At 50.0% G+C, this 15,116-nt stretch overlaps 1 protein-coding gene across 1 annotated transcript; it reads right to left on the reverse strand.

The window, feature by feature from the left end:
- Positions 1–5,960: 5,960 nt before the first annotated feature.
- LOC123041360 (desiccation-related protein PCC13-62) lies at positions 5,961–7,456 on the reverse strand. Its single transcript, XM_044463986.1, has 3 exons — positions 6,978–7,456; positions 6,636–6,861; positions 5,961–6,480 (listed from the first exon to the last, which is right to left on the reverse strand). The coding sequence occupies exons 1-3, from the start codon at positions 7,334–7,336 to the stop codon at positions 6,109–6,111; spliced, it is 957 nt and encodes a 318-aa protein (XP_044319921.1). The 5' UTR covers positions 7,337–7,456; the 3' UTR covers positions 5,961–6,108.
- Positions 7,457–15,116: the final 7,660 nt, after the last annotated feature.

The raw sequence follows: 15,116 nt of genomic DNA on the forward strand, positions 1-15,116 counted from the left end.
ATTTGTGGCAAAGCCACCATGCATAATTTTTCATACATGTCACTCTTAATTCATTGCACCACCCCGGTACACCGTCGGAGGCATTCATATAGAGTCATATCTTGTTCTAGTTTCGAGTTGTAATTCATATGTTGTAATCAATGAAAGTGTGGTGATCATCATTATTAGAGCATTGCCCAAAAAGAAAAAAAAGAAAGGCCAAAGAAAAAAAGGAAAAAGAAAAAATAAATAAATAAAAGGGGCAATGTTACTATCTCTTTTTCCACACTTGTGCTTCAAAGTAGCACCTTGTTCTTCATGTAGTGAGTCTCATATATTGTGCTTCAAAGTAGCACCATGTTTTTCATATAGTGAGTCTCATATGTTGTCACTTTCATATACTAGTGGGAATTTTTCATTATAGAACTTGGCTTGTATATTCCTACGATGGGCTTCCTCAAATGCCCTAGGTCTTCGTGAGCAAGCAAGTTGGATGCACACCCACTAGTTTTCTTTTGTTGAGCATTCATTTATAGCTCTAGTGCATCCGTTGCATCGCAATCCCTACTCCTCATGTTGACATCAATTGATGGGCATCTCCATAGCCCGTTGATTATCCTCGTCAATGTGAGACTTTCTCCTTTTTTGTCTTCTTCACACAATCCCCATCATCATATTCTATTCCACCCATAGTGCTATATCCATGGCTCACGCTCATGTATTGCATGAAGGTTGAAAATGTTTGAGATTATTTAAGTACGAAACAATTGCTTGGCTTGTCATAGGGGGTGTAGAATTTGGGAACATCTTTGTGTGATGAAAATGAAGCATAGCCTAACTATATGATTTTGTAGGGATGAACTTTCTTTAGCCATGTTATTTTGAGAAGACATGATTGCTTTGATTAGTATGCTTGAAGTGTTACTATTTCTTTTATCAATATGAACTTTTATTTTGAATCATTTGGATCTGAACATTCATGCCACAATTAAGAAAATTACATTGAGAATCATGCTAGGTAGCATTCCACATCAAAAATTCTGTTTTTATCATTTACCTACTCGAGGACGAGCAGGAATTAAGCTTGGGGATGCTTGATACGTCTCCAACGTATCTATAATTTTTGATGGTTCCATGATATTATATTACCCCTTTTGGATGTTTATGGGCTTTATTTTACACATTTATATAATTTTTCGGACTAACCTACTAACCGGAGGCCCAACTATTGTTGTTTTTTTTGCCTATTTCAGTATTTCGAAGAAAAGGAATATCAAACGGAGTCCAAACGGAATGAAACCTTCGGGAGCGTGATTTTTGGAACAACGTGATCCAGAGAACTTGGAGTGCAAGCCAAGAAGCGATCGAGGCGGCCAGGAGATAAGAGGGCGCGCCCACCCCCTCTGGGCGCGCCCCCTGTCTCCTGGGCCCCATGAGCGGCCACCGACGTACTTCTTCCTCCTATATATACCTACGTACCCCGAAAATATCCAGGGAGCCAACGAAAAACAATTTCCACCGCCGTAACCTTCTGTATCCGCGAGATCCCATCTTGGAGCCTTCGTTGGCGCTCCGCCGGAGGGGGAATCGACCATGGAGGGCTTCTACATCAACACCATAGCCCTTCCGATGAGTTATGAGTAGTTTACCACAGACCTTCGGGTCCATATTTATTAGCTAGATGGCTTCTTCTCTCTTTTTGGATCTCAATACCATGTTCTCCCCCTCTCTTGTGGAGATCTATTTGATATAACTCTTTTTGTGGTGTGTTTGTCGAGATCCGATGAATTGTGGGTTTATGATCAAGTTTATCTATGAGAAATATTTGAATCTTCTCTGAATTCTTTTATGTATGATTGAGTTATCTTCGCAAGTATCTTCGAATTATCAGTTTGGTTTGGCCTACTAGATTGATCTTTCTTGCCATGGGAGAAGTGCTTAGCTTTGGGTTCAATCTTGCGGTGTCCTTACCCAGTGACAGAAAGGGTTGCAAGGGACGTATTGTATTGTTGCCATCGAGGATAAAAAGATGGGGTTTATATAATGTTGCTTGAGTTTATCCCTCTACATCATGTCATCTTTCTTAATGTGTTACTCTGTTCTTATGAACTTAATACTCTAGATGCATGCTGGATAGCGATCGATGTGTGGAGTAGTAGTAGTAGATGCAGGCAGGAGTCGGTCTACTTATCGCGGACGTGATGCCTATATACATGATCATGCCTAGATAATCTCATAATTATTCTCTTTTTTATCAATTGCTCGATAGTAATATGTTCACCCACCGTAATACTTATGCTATCTTGAGAGAAGCCTCTAGTGAAATCTATGGCCCCGGGTCTATCTTTTATCATATAAGCTTTCAATCTACTTTTATTTGCATCTTTACTTTTTGCATCTATATTATAAAATACCAAAAATATATTTATCTTATCATACTATCTCTATTAGATCTCACTTTCGCAAGTGGCCACGAAGGGATTGACAACCCCTTTATTGCGTTGGTTGCGAGTTCTTTGTTTGTTTGTGTAGGTGTGTGGGACTTTTGAGGAGCCTCCTACTGGATTGATACCTTGGTTCTCAAAAACCGAGGGAAATACTTACGCTACTATTGCTGCATCACCCTTTCCTCTTCAAGGAAAACCAACGCAAGATCAAGACGTAGCACCCCCATTCAATCTGTCCTAGACCGTGTCTTATTTTGCTCCAGGTGGGATAAATTGTTTCCTCGGGCTTGCCTCAGGGCTCTATCCATCGTGGGGTCTGATCACTCGCCCCTGATTCTTGATGATGGGACTCATTCTATCTCCTTCCCTCGGTTTCAGTTTGATTCGTCTTGGATCCTGGTGGAGGGTTTTGTTGACTTGATAGCGCATAAGATTTCTTCCTTCTTATCTTCTACTCAACGTTCTTTTGGTCCGATGGACAATTAGCATCAATGTTCCTATTTTCTTCGTAGATTTCTTTGCGGATGGGCTAAGAACCATGTTGCTAAGTCAAGGCGTGACAAAGTTCGGCTGGCTGCCCAAATTGGTACCCTAGATGCTCGCGTCGATGGCCCTGGCCTTTCCCCTGCTGAATGGCAGGCTCATTATGATTTAGAAGAGGCCCTTTTGGCTCTGCATCGTCGGGAGGAAGTGTATTGGAGGCAAAGAGGCACCATAAATTGGACTCTAAAAGGTGATTCCCCCACTGTGTACTTCTTCGCCATTGCCAATGGCAGGCGTCGCCGCTACCTGATCGATAGCCTGCTTATCAAAGGAGTCAGGGTCTCCGACCAATCCGTGATTATGTTGCACGTGGTCAATTTCTTCTCCTATCTCCTCTTCGCTAAACCTGAGGTGGGCTTTAGACTAGCCAGTTCCTTTTGGACCTCTTAGGACCAGGTTTCAAGCGACAATAACGAAGCCTTGCTGATCCCCCTCTTTCACAATGAGATTTTTGATATGATTTGCTCTACCAACTCTAATGCGGCTTCAGGTCCTGATGGTTTCTCCATCCCCTTCTTTAGGCAGTTTTGGCCTTAGTTGAGGGTCCTTGTTCAGGCGATCATTCAAGGTTTCTGGTTGGGTACCATCGACATTTCTAGGTTGAATTATGCGGTGCTCACTCTTATTCCTAAAGTGAAAGGGGCAGACCTGATCACTCAATTTAGACCTATTGCCTTGATCAACAACTTTGCGAAGCTTCCGGCTAAAGGCTTTGCTTCTAGGCTTTCCCCGATCATTCACCGCTCTATTAGCCCTTTTCAATCTACTTTCATAAAGGGCAGGTTCATTTTAGATGGCGTTCTCTGTCTCCATGAGATTGTCCATGATTTGCGGGTCCAGGGGACCAAAGCTGTGGTTCTTAAACTCAATTTTCAGAAAGCATATGACTCGGTTAGTTGAAAGTTCCTTCAGCATGTGCTGCTTGCTAAGGGTTTTGATGGTGCGGTGGTGCACAGGCTTATTCAATTGGTCACGGGTGGCCACAGGGCTGTGTCGGTCAATGGGAAGATTAGTAATTTTTTTGCCAACGGCAGGGGCCTAAGGCAGAGCGATCTAGCCTCCCCCCTTCTTTTCAACTTTGTCGCTAATGCCCTCTCTCATACTCTGTCCCGGGCAGCTCTAACTGGCTACATCACTCCTGTCAGCTCTCACCTTGTCCCTAATGGTATCACTCATCTTCAATATGCGGATGACACCATCATTATGGCCAAACTTAATGAGGCCAGCATTACTCATCTGAAATTCCTGCTCCTCTGCTTCAAAGCTCTCTCTGGCCTTAAAATCAATTTTTCTAAGAGCGAAGTCATTGTTACTGGGGTTGCGGACGCTGAGGCTCAAAGAGTTTCTCATCTCCTCAACTGTTCTCTAGGCTCCTTCCCTTTCAAATATCTGGGCCTTCCAATCTCTCCCCATAAACTGTTGGCTAAAGACTTTGCTCCGGCTGTCACTAAGGTGGGAAACAGGGTCTTGCCGTGGTGAGGCCATTATAATACCTAAGCGGGCAAGGTTGCCCTCACCAATGCTTGTCTGTCCTCTCTCCCCATGTTCTTGATGGGCTTCTACCTCCTCTCTGGAGGGATCCACGCTGGCTTTGACAAACATGGGGGTGCTTTTTACTAGAACTCTGCCGACAATAAGTGCAAATATAGGATGGTGAAATGGAAATACATATGTCGGCCAAAGAACATGGGAGGGTTAGGGATCATTAATACTGCTGCCATGAACAAGTGCCTCATTCTAAACTGGTGGTGGAAGATCATGTACTTCGAGGAGCACCCCCTCTGGCTAGCCATTCTCAAGGCTAAATACTTCCCGGACTCGAGCCCCATGTTTGCTTCTTCCACTGGTGGTTCACATTTCTGGCTCCAGCTCGTTAAAGTTCGTTTGGTTTTTCAATCTTTGGTCAAATTCGTAGTTAGAAATGGTAAGTCTACTCGCTTCTGGTTAGACTGGTGGTGCGGGGACTCCACCCTCGCAGTGGCGTTCCCGGTCTTATTTTCTTATTGCTCTATCCGGAGATCTCTATCTTTGAGCTCTCGCTAAATAATTGGGACCTAGACCTCCGTAGAACTCTTTCTCCAGAAGAGTTGGAAGACTGGTATCGCCTTACTGCTTGCTTCCCCGTGCTCTCGGATGAAGAAGACTCGGTTGTCTGGCCCCACTCCTCCTCTGGTCGCTTTTCGGTTAAGTCTGCCTACGCTAAACTTATATTCGACTCCCCTACGTCCAAGTTCAAGTGTATTTGGAAGGCCTGTATTCCTCCTAAGATCAAAATCTTCATGTGGCAAGCTTTTCGTTGGAAACTTCCCGCGGCTGATCAAATCCGGAAAAGGAACGGCCTGGGCTCTGATAGATGCGTTTTATGTGGGGTCATTCGAAATACCGAGCATATCTTCTTTCACGGCTCTTTGGCTAAGTTTGTTTGGTGCTGTATTCGGTATTGGCTTCAAGTGAACTGGAATCCTTCATCCTTCGAGGACTTGCGGCGTCTGGCGTCTGGCTTATTCGGGGTGGCTAAAAGGGTTTTCTGGGTTGGGTTTGCAGCGATCTGTTGGTTGTTGTGGAACACTAGAAACAAGTTTACTATTGAACATACCTTTCCGGCTAACCCTGTGAGCTGCTTATTTAAATCTGGTGTCTTCCTGCAGCAGTGGAGATTATTGATTAAGGAGGCGGACCACGAGGCTTTTGACGCTATGGTATCCAAGATTCGGTCTACGGCTTCATCCATGTTGCGAAGATTTTGGGCGGTGCCTTAATGTTCCCTTCCTTCTGTTTTCTGAGAGCTAGCCTGTGTGCCATGATTGGCTAGGTAGCCATGTATGCGAACCTTATTAGTTGTTGCTGTGATACTATGTTGGCTTGGTGGTTGCTCTGTTACTCTGTCTGGTGGCTTTATTTATAAAATCGGGCGTATGTCTTTTCTCAAAAAAAAAAACCGTGAAGCTTGGGGTTCCATGGTTGGTTCTCGAACTTGCCAGATGCCGACGCTGATGGGAAAACATTTTGCCTATTGCATAGGTCCTTTTATTGATTATTAGCATCCATAAGGACAACACACACATGTATGATGCATATAGTCTACAACTTGCGATCGAGAACAACACTCCAGTTGTATATATGTCCGTCGATTGATCATCTACATGAGGAGTCCCCTGGCTATGCGGCCGTCAGCGCCCTGGGGAAAGAACCCGCCGGCCTGGGCGGGGCTTCCGGTGCCGTACACGATGCCGAGGATCTCCTCGGGCGTGCGATCGTACGCGAGCGAGTAGCGGTCGCCGGCGATGATGTTCCCCACGGTCTGCCCCTCGGGCCCCTCACCCGGCGCCACCACTAGCCCCTCGCCCTTCACTCCCCTCCTCCCAAGCTCGTTCCGCAGGTCGGAGATGTGCGCGGTCACCTCCGCCACACCAACACCATAGCTCGCCACCCGCGACAGTCCGCGCTCGTACAACAGGGCCCGGATCACCGCGTCCTGTGCCGATTCCACGCCCAGCAGTCCCGCCACCAGCTGCGTGCAATCAATCACAGAAGTACGACAAGTTAATTATCACGTACATGTAATTAATGGGAATATCGATCAGTACGCATGCACGCATTTTGTGTGTCTGATCGATACGGCTGGTGGTAGGGTGATCACGCGTGTGGTGTAGCCTAGGTACGTACCCTTCTGGCCTGAGGAGTGAGGAGCTTGGGGTTGGCGCCAACGTAGCCGGTAAGACCGACGTACGGGATGATGTAGGAGGCGATGAGGAAGTTGAGGCTGTTCTCGTAGGGGTTGAAGGGCGGGTCCAGCGTCGTGTTCATCGCCTGCTCCACGATCTTGCCGATGTTGGTCGCGCTGATGTCCAGCTGCGGCCGCGGGAATCCCCTCACGTTCTGCTTGATCGCCCTGCACATACACACGCACGCACTGTTCATAAACGACATGCTACTTCTCTGCTACTAATATTTCTTGGTCGGGAGAGAGTCCGAGTGGCCGAATTGTGAGGTTAATTGCGTACGTACCTGAGGTGGCCAACTTCTTGGTAGCAGAACTGTGTGGCGACGTCTCGGACGAAGGGGGTGAGGGCGGCGGTCTGGCCACCGATGGGAGGCGGACCGCCGCCGGTGAGGTTGACGTCGATGCCATCGAGGCCGTAGCCCAGCGCCGACCAGCAGAAGAACTCCGCCTCCAGGTACTCGAGGTTCAGCGGGAACTCCAGCAGGTCCACGTCCGATTGTGGCAGCAGCGTGCCGCCGCCGCCGAAGAACCCGCGGTACCGTGCCCACTCGTTGTCCATGTCCTGCGCCCGGCAGACGCCGCCGCAGAGAGCAGACGCCACCAAGCAGGCGACCACCACGACGAAGGTGGCCGGCGCAGCCATGGCAATACTACTTGCAGCTCGTAGTATGATCACGAGTTGGGAGTTGGGACTAGTCTGCGCACGCCAAGGATGGTAGGATCACTGATCTGCAGGTTTGGGGGACTTGACTTCTGCGTGTTCTCGTCCTCGCGATCAGCGAATGTAATATAGGCGGTGCGGCACATGCGGAAGGGGTGCAACGTGGAGCATGACGTGGACGGGAACGGGAAGAGGAGCGGGGGTGGCGCGCCAAGGGTGTGGCGTCCGCGGGAGCTACTACGTGTGGCGTTGCTTAAACGGCCGGTCGCTGTTTCCTTTGTCTTGGAGGAAATTTGAGTGGGTCGACCATAACTCCATTGTGTGACGTTTTCTGTGCAGTTGTCTTGCGAGTTTTCTAGCTTTGGACCTTACCCTGGGCTCCTGAACTACTTTTTTTTAGAGAAAAGGCCAAAGCCCAATTTTATAGATAAAGCCTCAAGGCAGCGTCACGGATACCGCAAGTTCACAGGAGCACACACACATAAACAAAAGGATGAGAGTAGCCAGAGCAGGAAACATACAGGCAACTGCCATACACGGCGCGCAGGCCGGGGAGGGAGAAACACCTAATCTCCGCAAACTACAGCACCAGATTTAGACGACAGGGTTCCTCCCGGAGATCTGAGAAGCCGAAGCCCGAATTTTGTCGATGAGCAGGTCCAGGGCATCCTGATCAGTCTCCTTAGTCAATGATCTCCACTGCTGCAAGAATATACATGATTTGAAAAGAACATCAGCAGGCTTAGATGGGAAGGTAAGTTCAATAGTAAATTTGTTTCTAATTGTCCAGAGAGCCCAACATAAAGCTCCCAGGCCAACCCAAAATACCCTCTTGGTGACCCCGACCAAGGCTTTGGCTAGGGTTCGAATCTCAGAGAAAGAGGAGGGATTCCAGGGAACCCGAAGCCAAGATCTGACGCAGCACCAAACTAATTTGGCTAGAACGCATTTGAAAAAGATGTGATCAGAGTTCTCCAAGGCCCCACACAAATTACAGAATTCCGAGCCCGGCCGATTGCGTTTTTTGATCTGATCAGCAGTCGGGAGGCGACCACGAAAGGCTTGCCAGAGAAAAATCTTAATCGTAGGAGGAACCTTGGATTTCCAAACGCAAGAGAATCGAGCCGAAGGAGTACCACCAATAAGTCTAGAATACAACGACTTAACCGAAAATCTATCAGAGGCCGAATGCGGCCAAATCACCGAGTCGGCCGACTCCGAGAGCACAGGGAAGAGGGCAGAGAGACTTTGCCAATCTTCCAACTCTTCAGGAGACAGGGCCCGACGAAAAGCCAAATCCCAATTATTAGCAGCCACCTTCGCGATGGAGATCTGCGGATTAGGACAGTAAGAAAACAGAACCGGAAAGCTCACGGCTAGGGGGGCATCCCCAGACCACCAATCCAACCAAAATCGAACAACCAACCCATTACCAACAGTAAACTTAACATGCTCCAGAAAAATTGGTCTAACTTTGACAAGGGCTTTCCAAAACTGAGAGCCACGCCGCGCGGAAGCAAACAGCGGGTTGGAGTGAGGGAAATATTTGGCCTTAAGAATCGAAAACCACAATGACTCGGCCCCAACAGTCATAATTTTCCACCACCACTTGATAAGCAAACAAATGTTCATCACCCGAGTATTAATAATGCCTAACCCCCCAAGGTTCTTAGGTTTACACATAAGTTGCCACTTGACCAGCCTATACTTCCTTTTGTTATCAGCGGAATTCCAGTAGAAGGCACCCCTATGTTTGTCGAAGCCAGCATGCACGCCATTCGTGAGAAGATAAAAGCCCATAAGAAACATAGGGAGAGAGGATAAGCAAGAGTTGATTAGAGCCACTTTGCCGGCATTGGTATTATATCTACCCCTCCAAGGGAGCACCCTGTTCCCCACTTTAGCAACCACCGGAGCGAAATCATTCGCATGAAGCATTCCAGGAGAGATCGGAAAGCCTAAATACTTGAAGGGGAAGGAGCCTAATGAGCAGTTAAGGAGCCTAGCAACCCGCAAGGCTTCCGCCCCATCAACACCCGTCACCATAACCTCACTCTTGGCGAAATTAATCTTAAGACCCGAAACGGCTTCGAAACACAACAAGATGAATTTCAGATTGGCAATACAGGCGTCATCCAGCTCCACCAAGATGATTGTATCGTCCGCATATTGCAGATGGGAGACACCTTCCGGAAGTAGATGGGAGACCACAGGAGCGATGTGCCCACAGCGGGCCGCCCTGGAGAGCATGCAAGAGAAGGCGTCGCCCACAAAGTTAAAAAGAACAGGGGAGGCAGGATCCCCTTGGCGAAGGCCCCTGCCATTCGCGAAGAAATTGCTAACAAAGCCGTTAACAGCAATGGCAGTATGGCCACCCGAGACCAACTACATGATACGATGAACATAAGCACCGTCGAAGCCTTTAGCAAGGAGGACCTGCTTGAGGAAGGGCCAGCTAACCGAGTCATACGCTTTTTCGAAGTCTAACTTAAGAATAATCGCTTTAGCTCTTCGCACATGAAGATCATGAACAATCTCATGAAGGGAAAGAATACCATCAAGAATGAAACGCCCTTTGATAAAAGCAGATTGAAAGGGGCTAATAACTCTATGAGCTACCAGAGACAAACGATTCGCAAAGCCTTTAGCCGGGAATTTGGCAAAGTTGTTAATCAAAGCAATAGGCCGAAATTGGGAGATAACATCAGCACCCTTGACCTTAGGAATCAGGGATATCACAGCGTAATTCAGGCGAGAGATATCGACAGTACCAAGGCAGAAACCCTGGATAACGTTACACACCAACTGTTTCAACTGGGGCCAGAATTTCCGAAAGAAGGGGATGGAAAAACCGTCTGGCCCGGAAGCAGCATTGGGATTAGCAGAGTTAACAACATCCCAAATTTCCTGGTCAGAGAGCGGAATCATCAAGGAAGCATTCTCCTCGGGGGTGATTTTAAGACCAGAGCTCCAAAGGTGGGGAGATATATATAAGCCCGATTGAGGTTTAGCCCCTAACAACGAAGAAAAGAAATCCACCACATGAGCCATAATAATAGACCGATCAGAAGAACGCACACCATTAATCAGCAGGCTATTAATATCACAGCGCCTACGCCTACTGTTCGCAATCGCAAAAAGTAGGCTGTAGGAGAGTCCCCTTTAAGAGTCCAGTTAAGAGTGCCCCGCTGGCGCCAATAAATCTCGGCCTGGTGGTGCAACTGCATTAAAGCAACCTCAAGATTATAACGAACGGCCCATCCATCGTCAGAGAGCCCAGTAGAATCAGCAGCACGATCCAGCTCCAAGATCTGGTTTTCGAGAAAAGCTTTGGTGCGACGATCCTCCGCCGCACGATTACGAGACCAACCTCTAAGAAACTTACGCAAGTCATAGGAGCACGAGTGCCAATCATCCAGAGGCCCAAACGAGCGGGAATTGGAAGAGAGGGATTGGGAAATCTTCGCTGCAACCATATCAGCAAAGCCATCCACCGACAACCATGAAGCATCAAATTGAAATCTAGTCGGAGGTCGAGTGCAAATGGAACCGTCGTCAAGAATGAAGGGGGTATGATCAGACCCGACAATGCATTTGGCGTTAAGAGAAGTTCTAGGGAACAAGGACTCCCACCTGGGACATAGGAAGATTCGATCAAGAACGGATCTAATAGGGTTAGCCTAATGGTTAGACCAAGTAAAGCGGGGCCCCCTCGAGGAAGCTCGCGGATGGCGTTAGCACTAATGAAGTCATTAAAAGCATTAGCTAAAGGCCAAGAGAAATTATCATTATTCTTGTCAAGAGGGCACCGCATAAGATTAAAGTCTCCCCCAATAACCATCGGTAAATTACAGGAATCAATCTTGATCGAGAGTTCATTAAGGAATAGGTTCGACAGAGAGTGATCCGCAGGCCCATAAACAATGATAAACTCACAGAGGGTATTCATAGATTTGTGAGAAAGAACAACACTGGCCCAAAAAACCCATGGTCAAAAGCAACAAAATCAAAAATATCTTTATTAGAACCAATCAAGATCCCACCAGAGTGGCCCGAAGCAGGTAAAAATTGCCAATTAAATCTGTCCATACCCACAATAGTAGAGAGCTCATTAGGGGAGAAGGAATCCTTGAAAGTTTCAACCAGCCCCACGAAATCAATAGAATTAGAACGAACCAAATATTTAAGTTGGTCACGGCGCCCCCTAGCACCGAACCCCCTAATATTCCAGAATAACGCCCTCATTTATACGAAAGATTCTTGATGCGGAGGCTCGACCTGCAGGGGGCCATGCAGGATTTAGCACGTTTATTAGTGCCCCTCTTGGAAAAGCAGGAAAGGGGCTGGCCACTACCAGCACCCAAAGCCACCCCCGCATCACAACCAACACCCTCGACCCGCGAGGCAACAGCCTCTTTGGCTTTAGCAATGGCTGCCTGAGCCAGTTCATTAGCCCGAATAATAGCAAGAAGCAAACTAGGAGAACCAACAGAAGAATTGACCACCAAACCCATGTCCGACATAATATTTAAAAGATGATCATCAGACATAGAAGGTAAAACCACCCGAACAGGAGAAACAGCGACAGAAGAGGCTGGGGAGGTACCTGGGGGAGGGAGATCCTTCGCCGCAGCCCGCTTCTCCGCCCTTTCCAGGATAGAACCACCGGAGTGCGCAACCTGCCTTCCTTTCTGGGCCGTGGACACCGGAGATCGAATAGCAGACGACCGCGCAGCAGGAGAACCAACATGGGGACCGGAGTGGGACATAGAACCTAGATCTTGATCAAGACACCGACAGATCCCCGTCATGGATTGCTTCGAGCCCGACGAGTTCCGGCTCTTAGCTGAGAACTTGCGCACTGAGGATTTCTTCTTCGTGAGGGGCTAGGATTCCACCATATCGCGAGCCGGGGAGACAGGGAGATCTTCAATTCCCGAACGGGTGGGGGAGAGTGGGCGAGCAGGAAGATTGGAGCAGGCACCAGACACTGGGGTAGTCGAGCAAGGCGGGACCTTTGGCAAATCAGCGACAGCGGTCGGAGTAGTCTGAGCAGCAGGGGAGATCACCGGGTCATCACGAGGAGCATCCCCAAAAGGAGCTTGGGATTGAAACAACTCACTTTCAGAATCTGCCAGGCCATCCCATTCAGATTGATTGAAGCAAAGATTAGACCCAAAACTCTGATTAGGGCCACCCAAAGATCCATCCCCCTCCTTGTCATGCTTGTCTGAGGGATTAGCAGGAGGAGGGGGGAGGTGGGGCTTGGAAAGCCGCCGCCCCCTCCACCCGCACCTGAAGCCTAATATCATTGGGAGATGCGTAAACATCAATAGAGCCATGCACTCGTTCATGATCAACACACCAAACCTTCATCCTAGCAGGACCAACCTTGTTCAAAGAATCCTCATCCACCTTGATAGGTTTCCCAATCAAAACCCCAAAGGACATGAGGAAAGCAGGCGAGCAGAGACCAGCAGGCAAATCATCGATCAAAACCCACACTTGAGAAAGAGGGCCAACTGTCGTACCATTGTAAGAAGCCGCTTTGACAGAAACCACCAATTGATTGAGAGGCAAGGTGAAGCTGGTGCAAGAAGCAATCATACGCAAGCATTCTTTGGAGGGGAACACCACATAGAAATCAAAATCAGACATCTGCACAACTTGCCAGTCCCATCCAGCCACATCCCAAATGTGAAGCCCTTCCAGAAGAGTTTGGGGTGAAATATTTTGGTCTTTGACCGAGACAATCGCCGCATTGGACAGCGCAGGTGCCACCTCCCGAACAGGAAGGTCACCGTCAAAGGCGAAGAAGGCGCAGCCAGGGAGTCCCAAGCCGAACTGGAGGACCGCGGGAGGTTTCTGCCTAGCCATGTAGTTGACTGTAAGATGACCATCAGAGCGACAAATCAAGCAGAAGGGGGGATTGGTGCAGCGAGACTGGAAGTGCCCAGGCCTGTGGCACGCGAAGCAGGTGAGTGCCGATGGGTTGCTGTGGGAGGTAGAGGAGGGACGAGGTTAATGCAGCGACGGGGGAGGAGGAAGAATCCCATCCCCCATTCCTGGAGGAAGGGGCGCCCCCGAGGCTGGACCAGGCGGCCGACGCGCCGGCTCCGTGAAGGACCGAGGCGGCGGACGAGCACCAGATCCAGCCCCAAACGAGCGAGGAGGCGGGGGAGGCAAGGGACGCGATGGGGCAGACGAGCCACGCCCCGCACCTAGAACGGGAAGGGAGGCAGAGGATGAAGACACCCCACCGCCGGAGGCCACCGCCGCCTCCCACGGATACAGCACTAGACAAGGAGAAGGACCAAATCCAGAGCCCTGCGGACTGGATCCAGTCACACTGTCCCTCTCCGAGCGCTGCACCCGCTCCGGACCCGAAGCCCAGGCCTCGTGGGCACGAGCCGCCTGCTCGCGCGCCGCCTGCTCCGACTCCAGCTTGGAGCGGAGCGACGCCTCGAGCTCCAGATCCACCACGGAGGCAGGAGATTCCTCGCGGCTCCGCTTGCTGCCAGAAAGCGCCTCGCAGGAAGAACCCCTAGATTTGTCCATGGAGATCACCGCAGCAAAAGGAAGACGGAGGGGTGGGGGTGGGGGAGATCTAATAATGCGACGGATGGGAAGACGGTGGCGGCGCAGATCAGAAGCGGAAGCAGGAAACCCTAGCAGGGGGGGAGAGAACCGCGTGGAATCCATAAATAGCCCGAGGAAGCCGTGCCCACCTAGGCCCGACTAGCCAAATGGGCCGAAGGAGGATGAGGAGCAGGTAGCCAGGCGGAGGGCCCAACTGGCCAGACGAAACGAGAGGGGGGAAATCGACCACAAAAGAGAGGGTGGGAGGGGAGGAAGGCCCACTAGCCAGCACCACCCCGCCAGGCCCAACAAGCCCACACAGGGAGTTGGCCCGCGGTCCAGAGAACACCGCACCAAGATCAAGATCTAGGTTACACGAAGCCACCAACGCCCCCGCCGATGCCGCCACCGGCGACGAGGCCGCCGCAGACGAAGCCAGAGAGGGGGGTGGAGAGCCTCCAAGCTTCCCATCAGGAGCACAACCCAAGACACCAGGATCAGGAGACGCAACAGCAAACTTACCAGATTTACGCCGATGCCGCGAGATCCGGATGCAGCCGTCGACCGGCGAAGACACAACCACCGGCCGGCCCCGGCCCCCAGGAGCGAACTTGCGGAGGCGAGGAGCGGCGCAGGCCACCCCCACACCCCCCCCCCCCAGAGCAGGGCACAACACCGCAGGGGGGGGAGGCCAACGACTGCGCATCCTCCTCATCAGACACAAGGGCCCAAAAAACGAGATCCAAGCATCGGCAGCGGAGAGGAAGGAGGGGAGAACCCCACCCGCGGGGGGACGGGGGAGGGGAGAGGGAGAGCATCTGCACGCGGAGAGGAGTGCAACCGGACGCTGGCCAACGGGGCAGGGCTGAGAGCGGGCCTGCCAAGGCGAGGAGGGGAGGAGGAAGGGAGGAGGGAGGGAGAGGAAGGAGGAGCCATTTCCGAACCTCCGAAATAATCCCGGGCTCCTGAACTACACATAATGGTGGCGCAAATTAGACAAGTTCCATACACGAAATGGGACATGCGATGTGCGCTCTGAAAGAAAGGCAGGAAGGGTGAAGAAACAGGTGTCACATATGCTTGCAAGTCACTATAGGACAGTGCTTGCAAGGAAAATATTAGCATGATGTACCTCTTTTTTAAGTTAGCAACGTGTATAACTTTTCCCCCACAAAAAAAAGTA

Source organism: Triticum aestivum, chromosome 2B, assembly GCF_018294505.1.
Source record: "Triticum aestivum cultivar Chinese Spring chromosome 2B, IWGSC CS RefSeq v2.1, whole genome shotgun sequence".
NCBI classification, from domain to species: Eukaryota; Viridiplantae; Streptophyta; class Magnoliopsida; order Poales; family Poaceae; genus Triticum; species Triticum aestivum.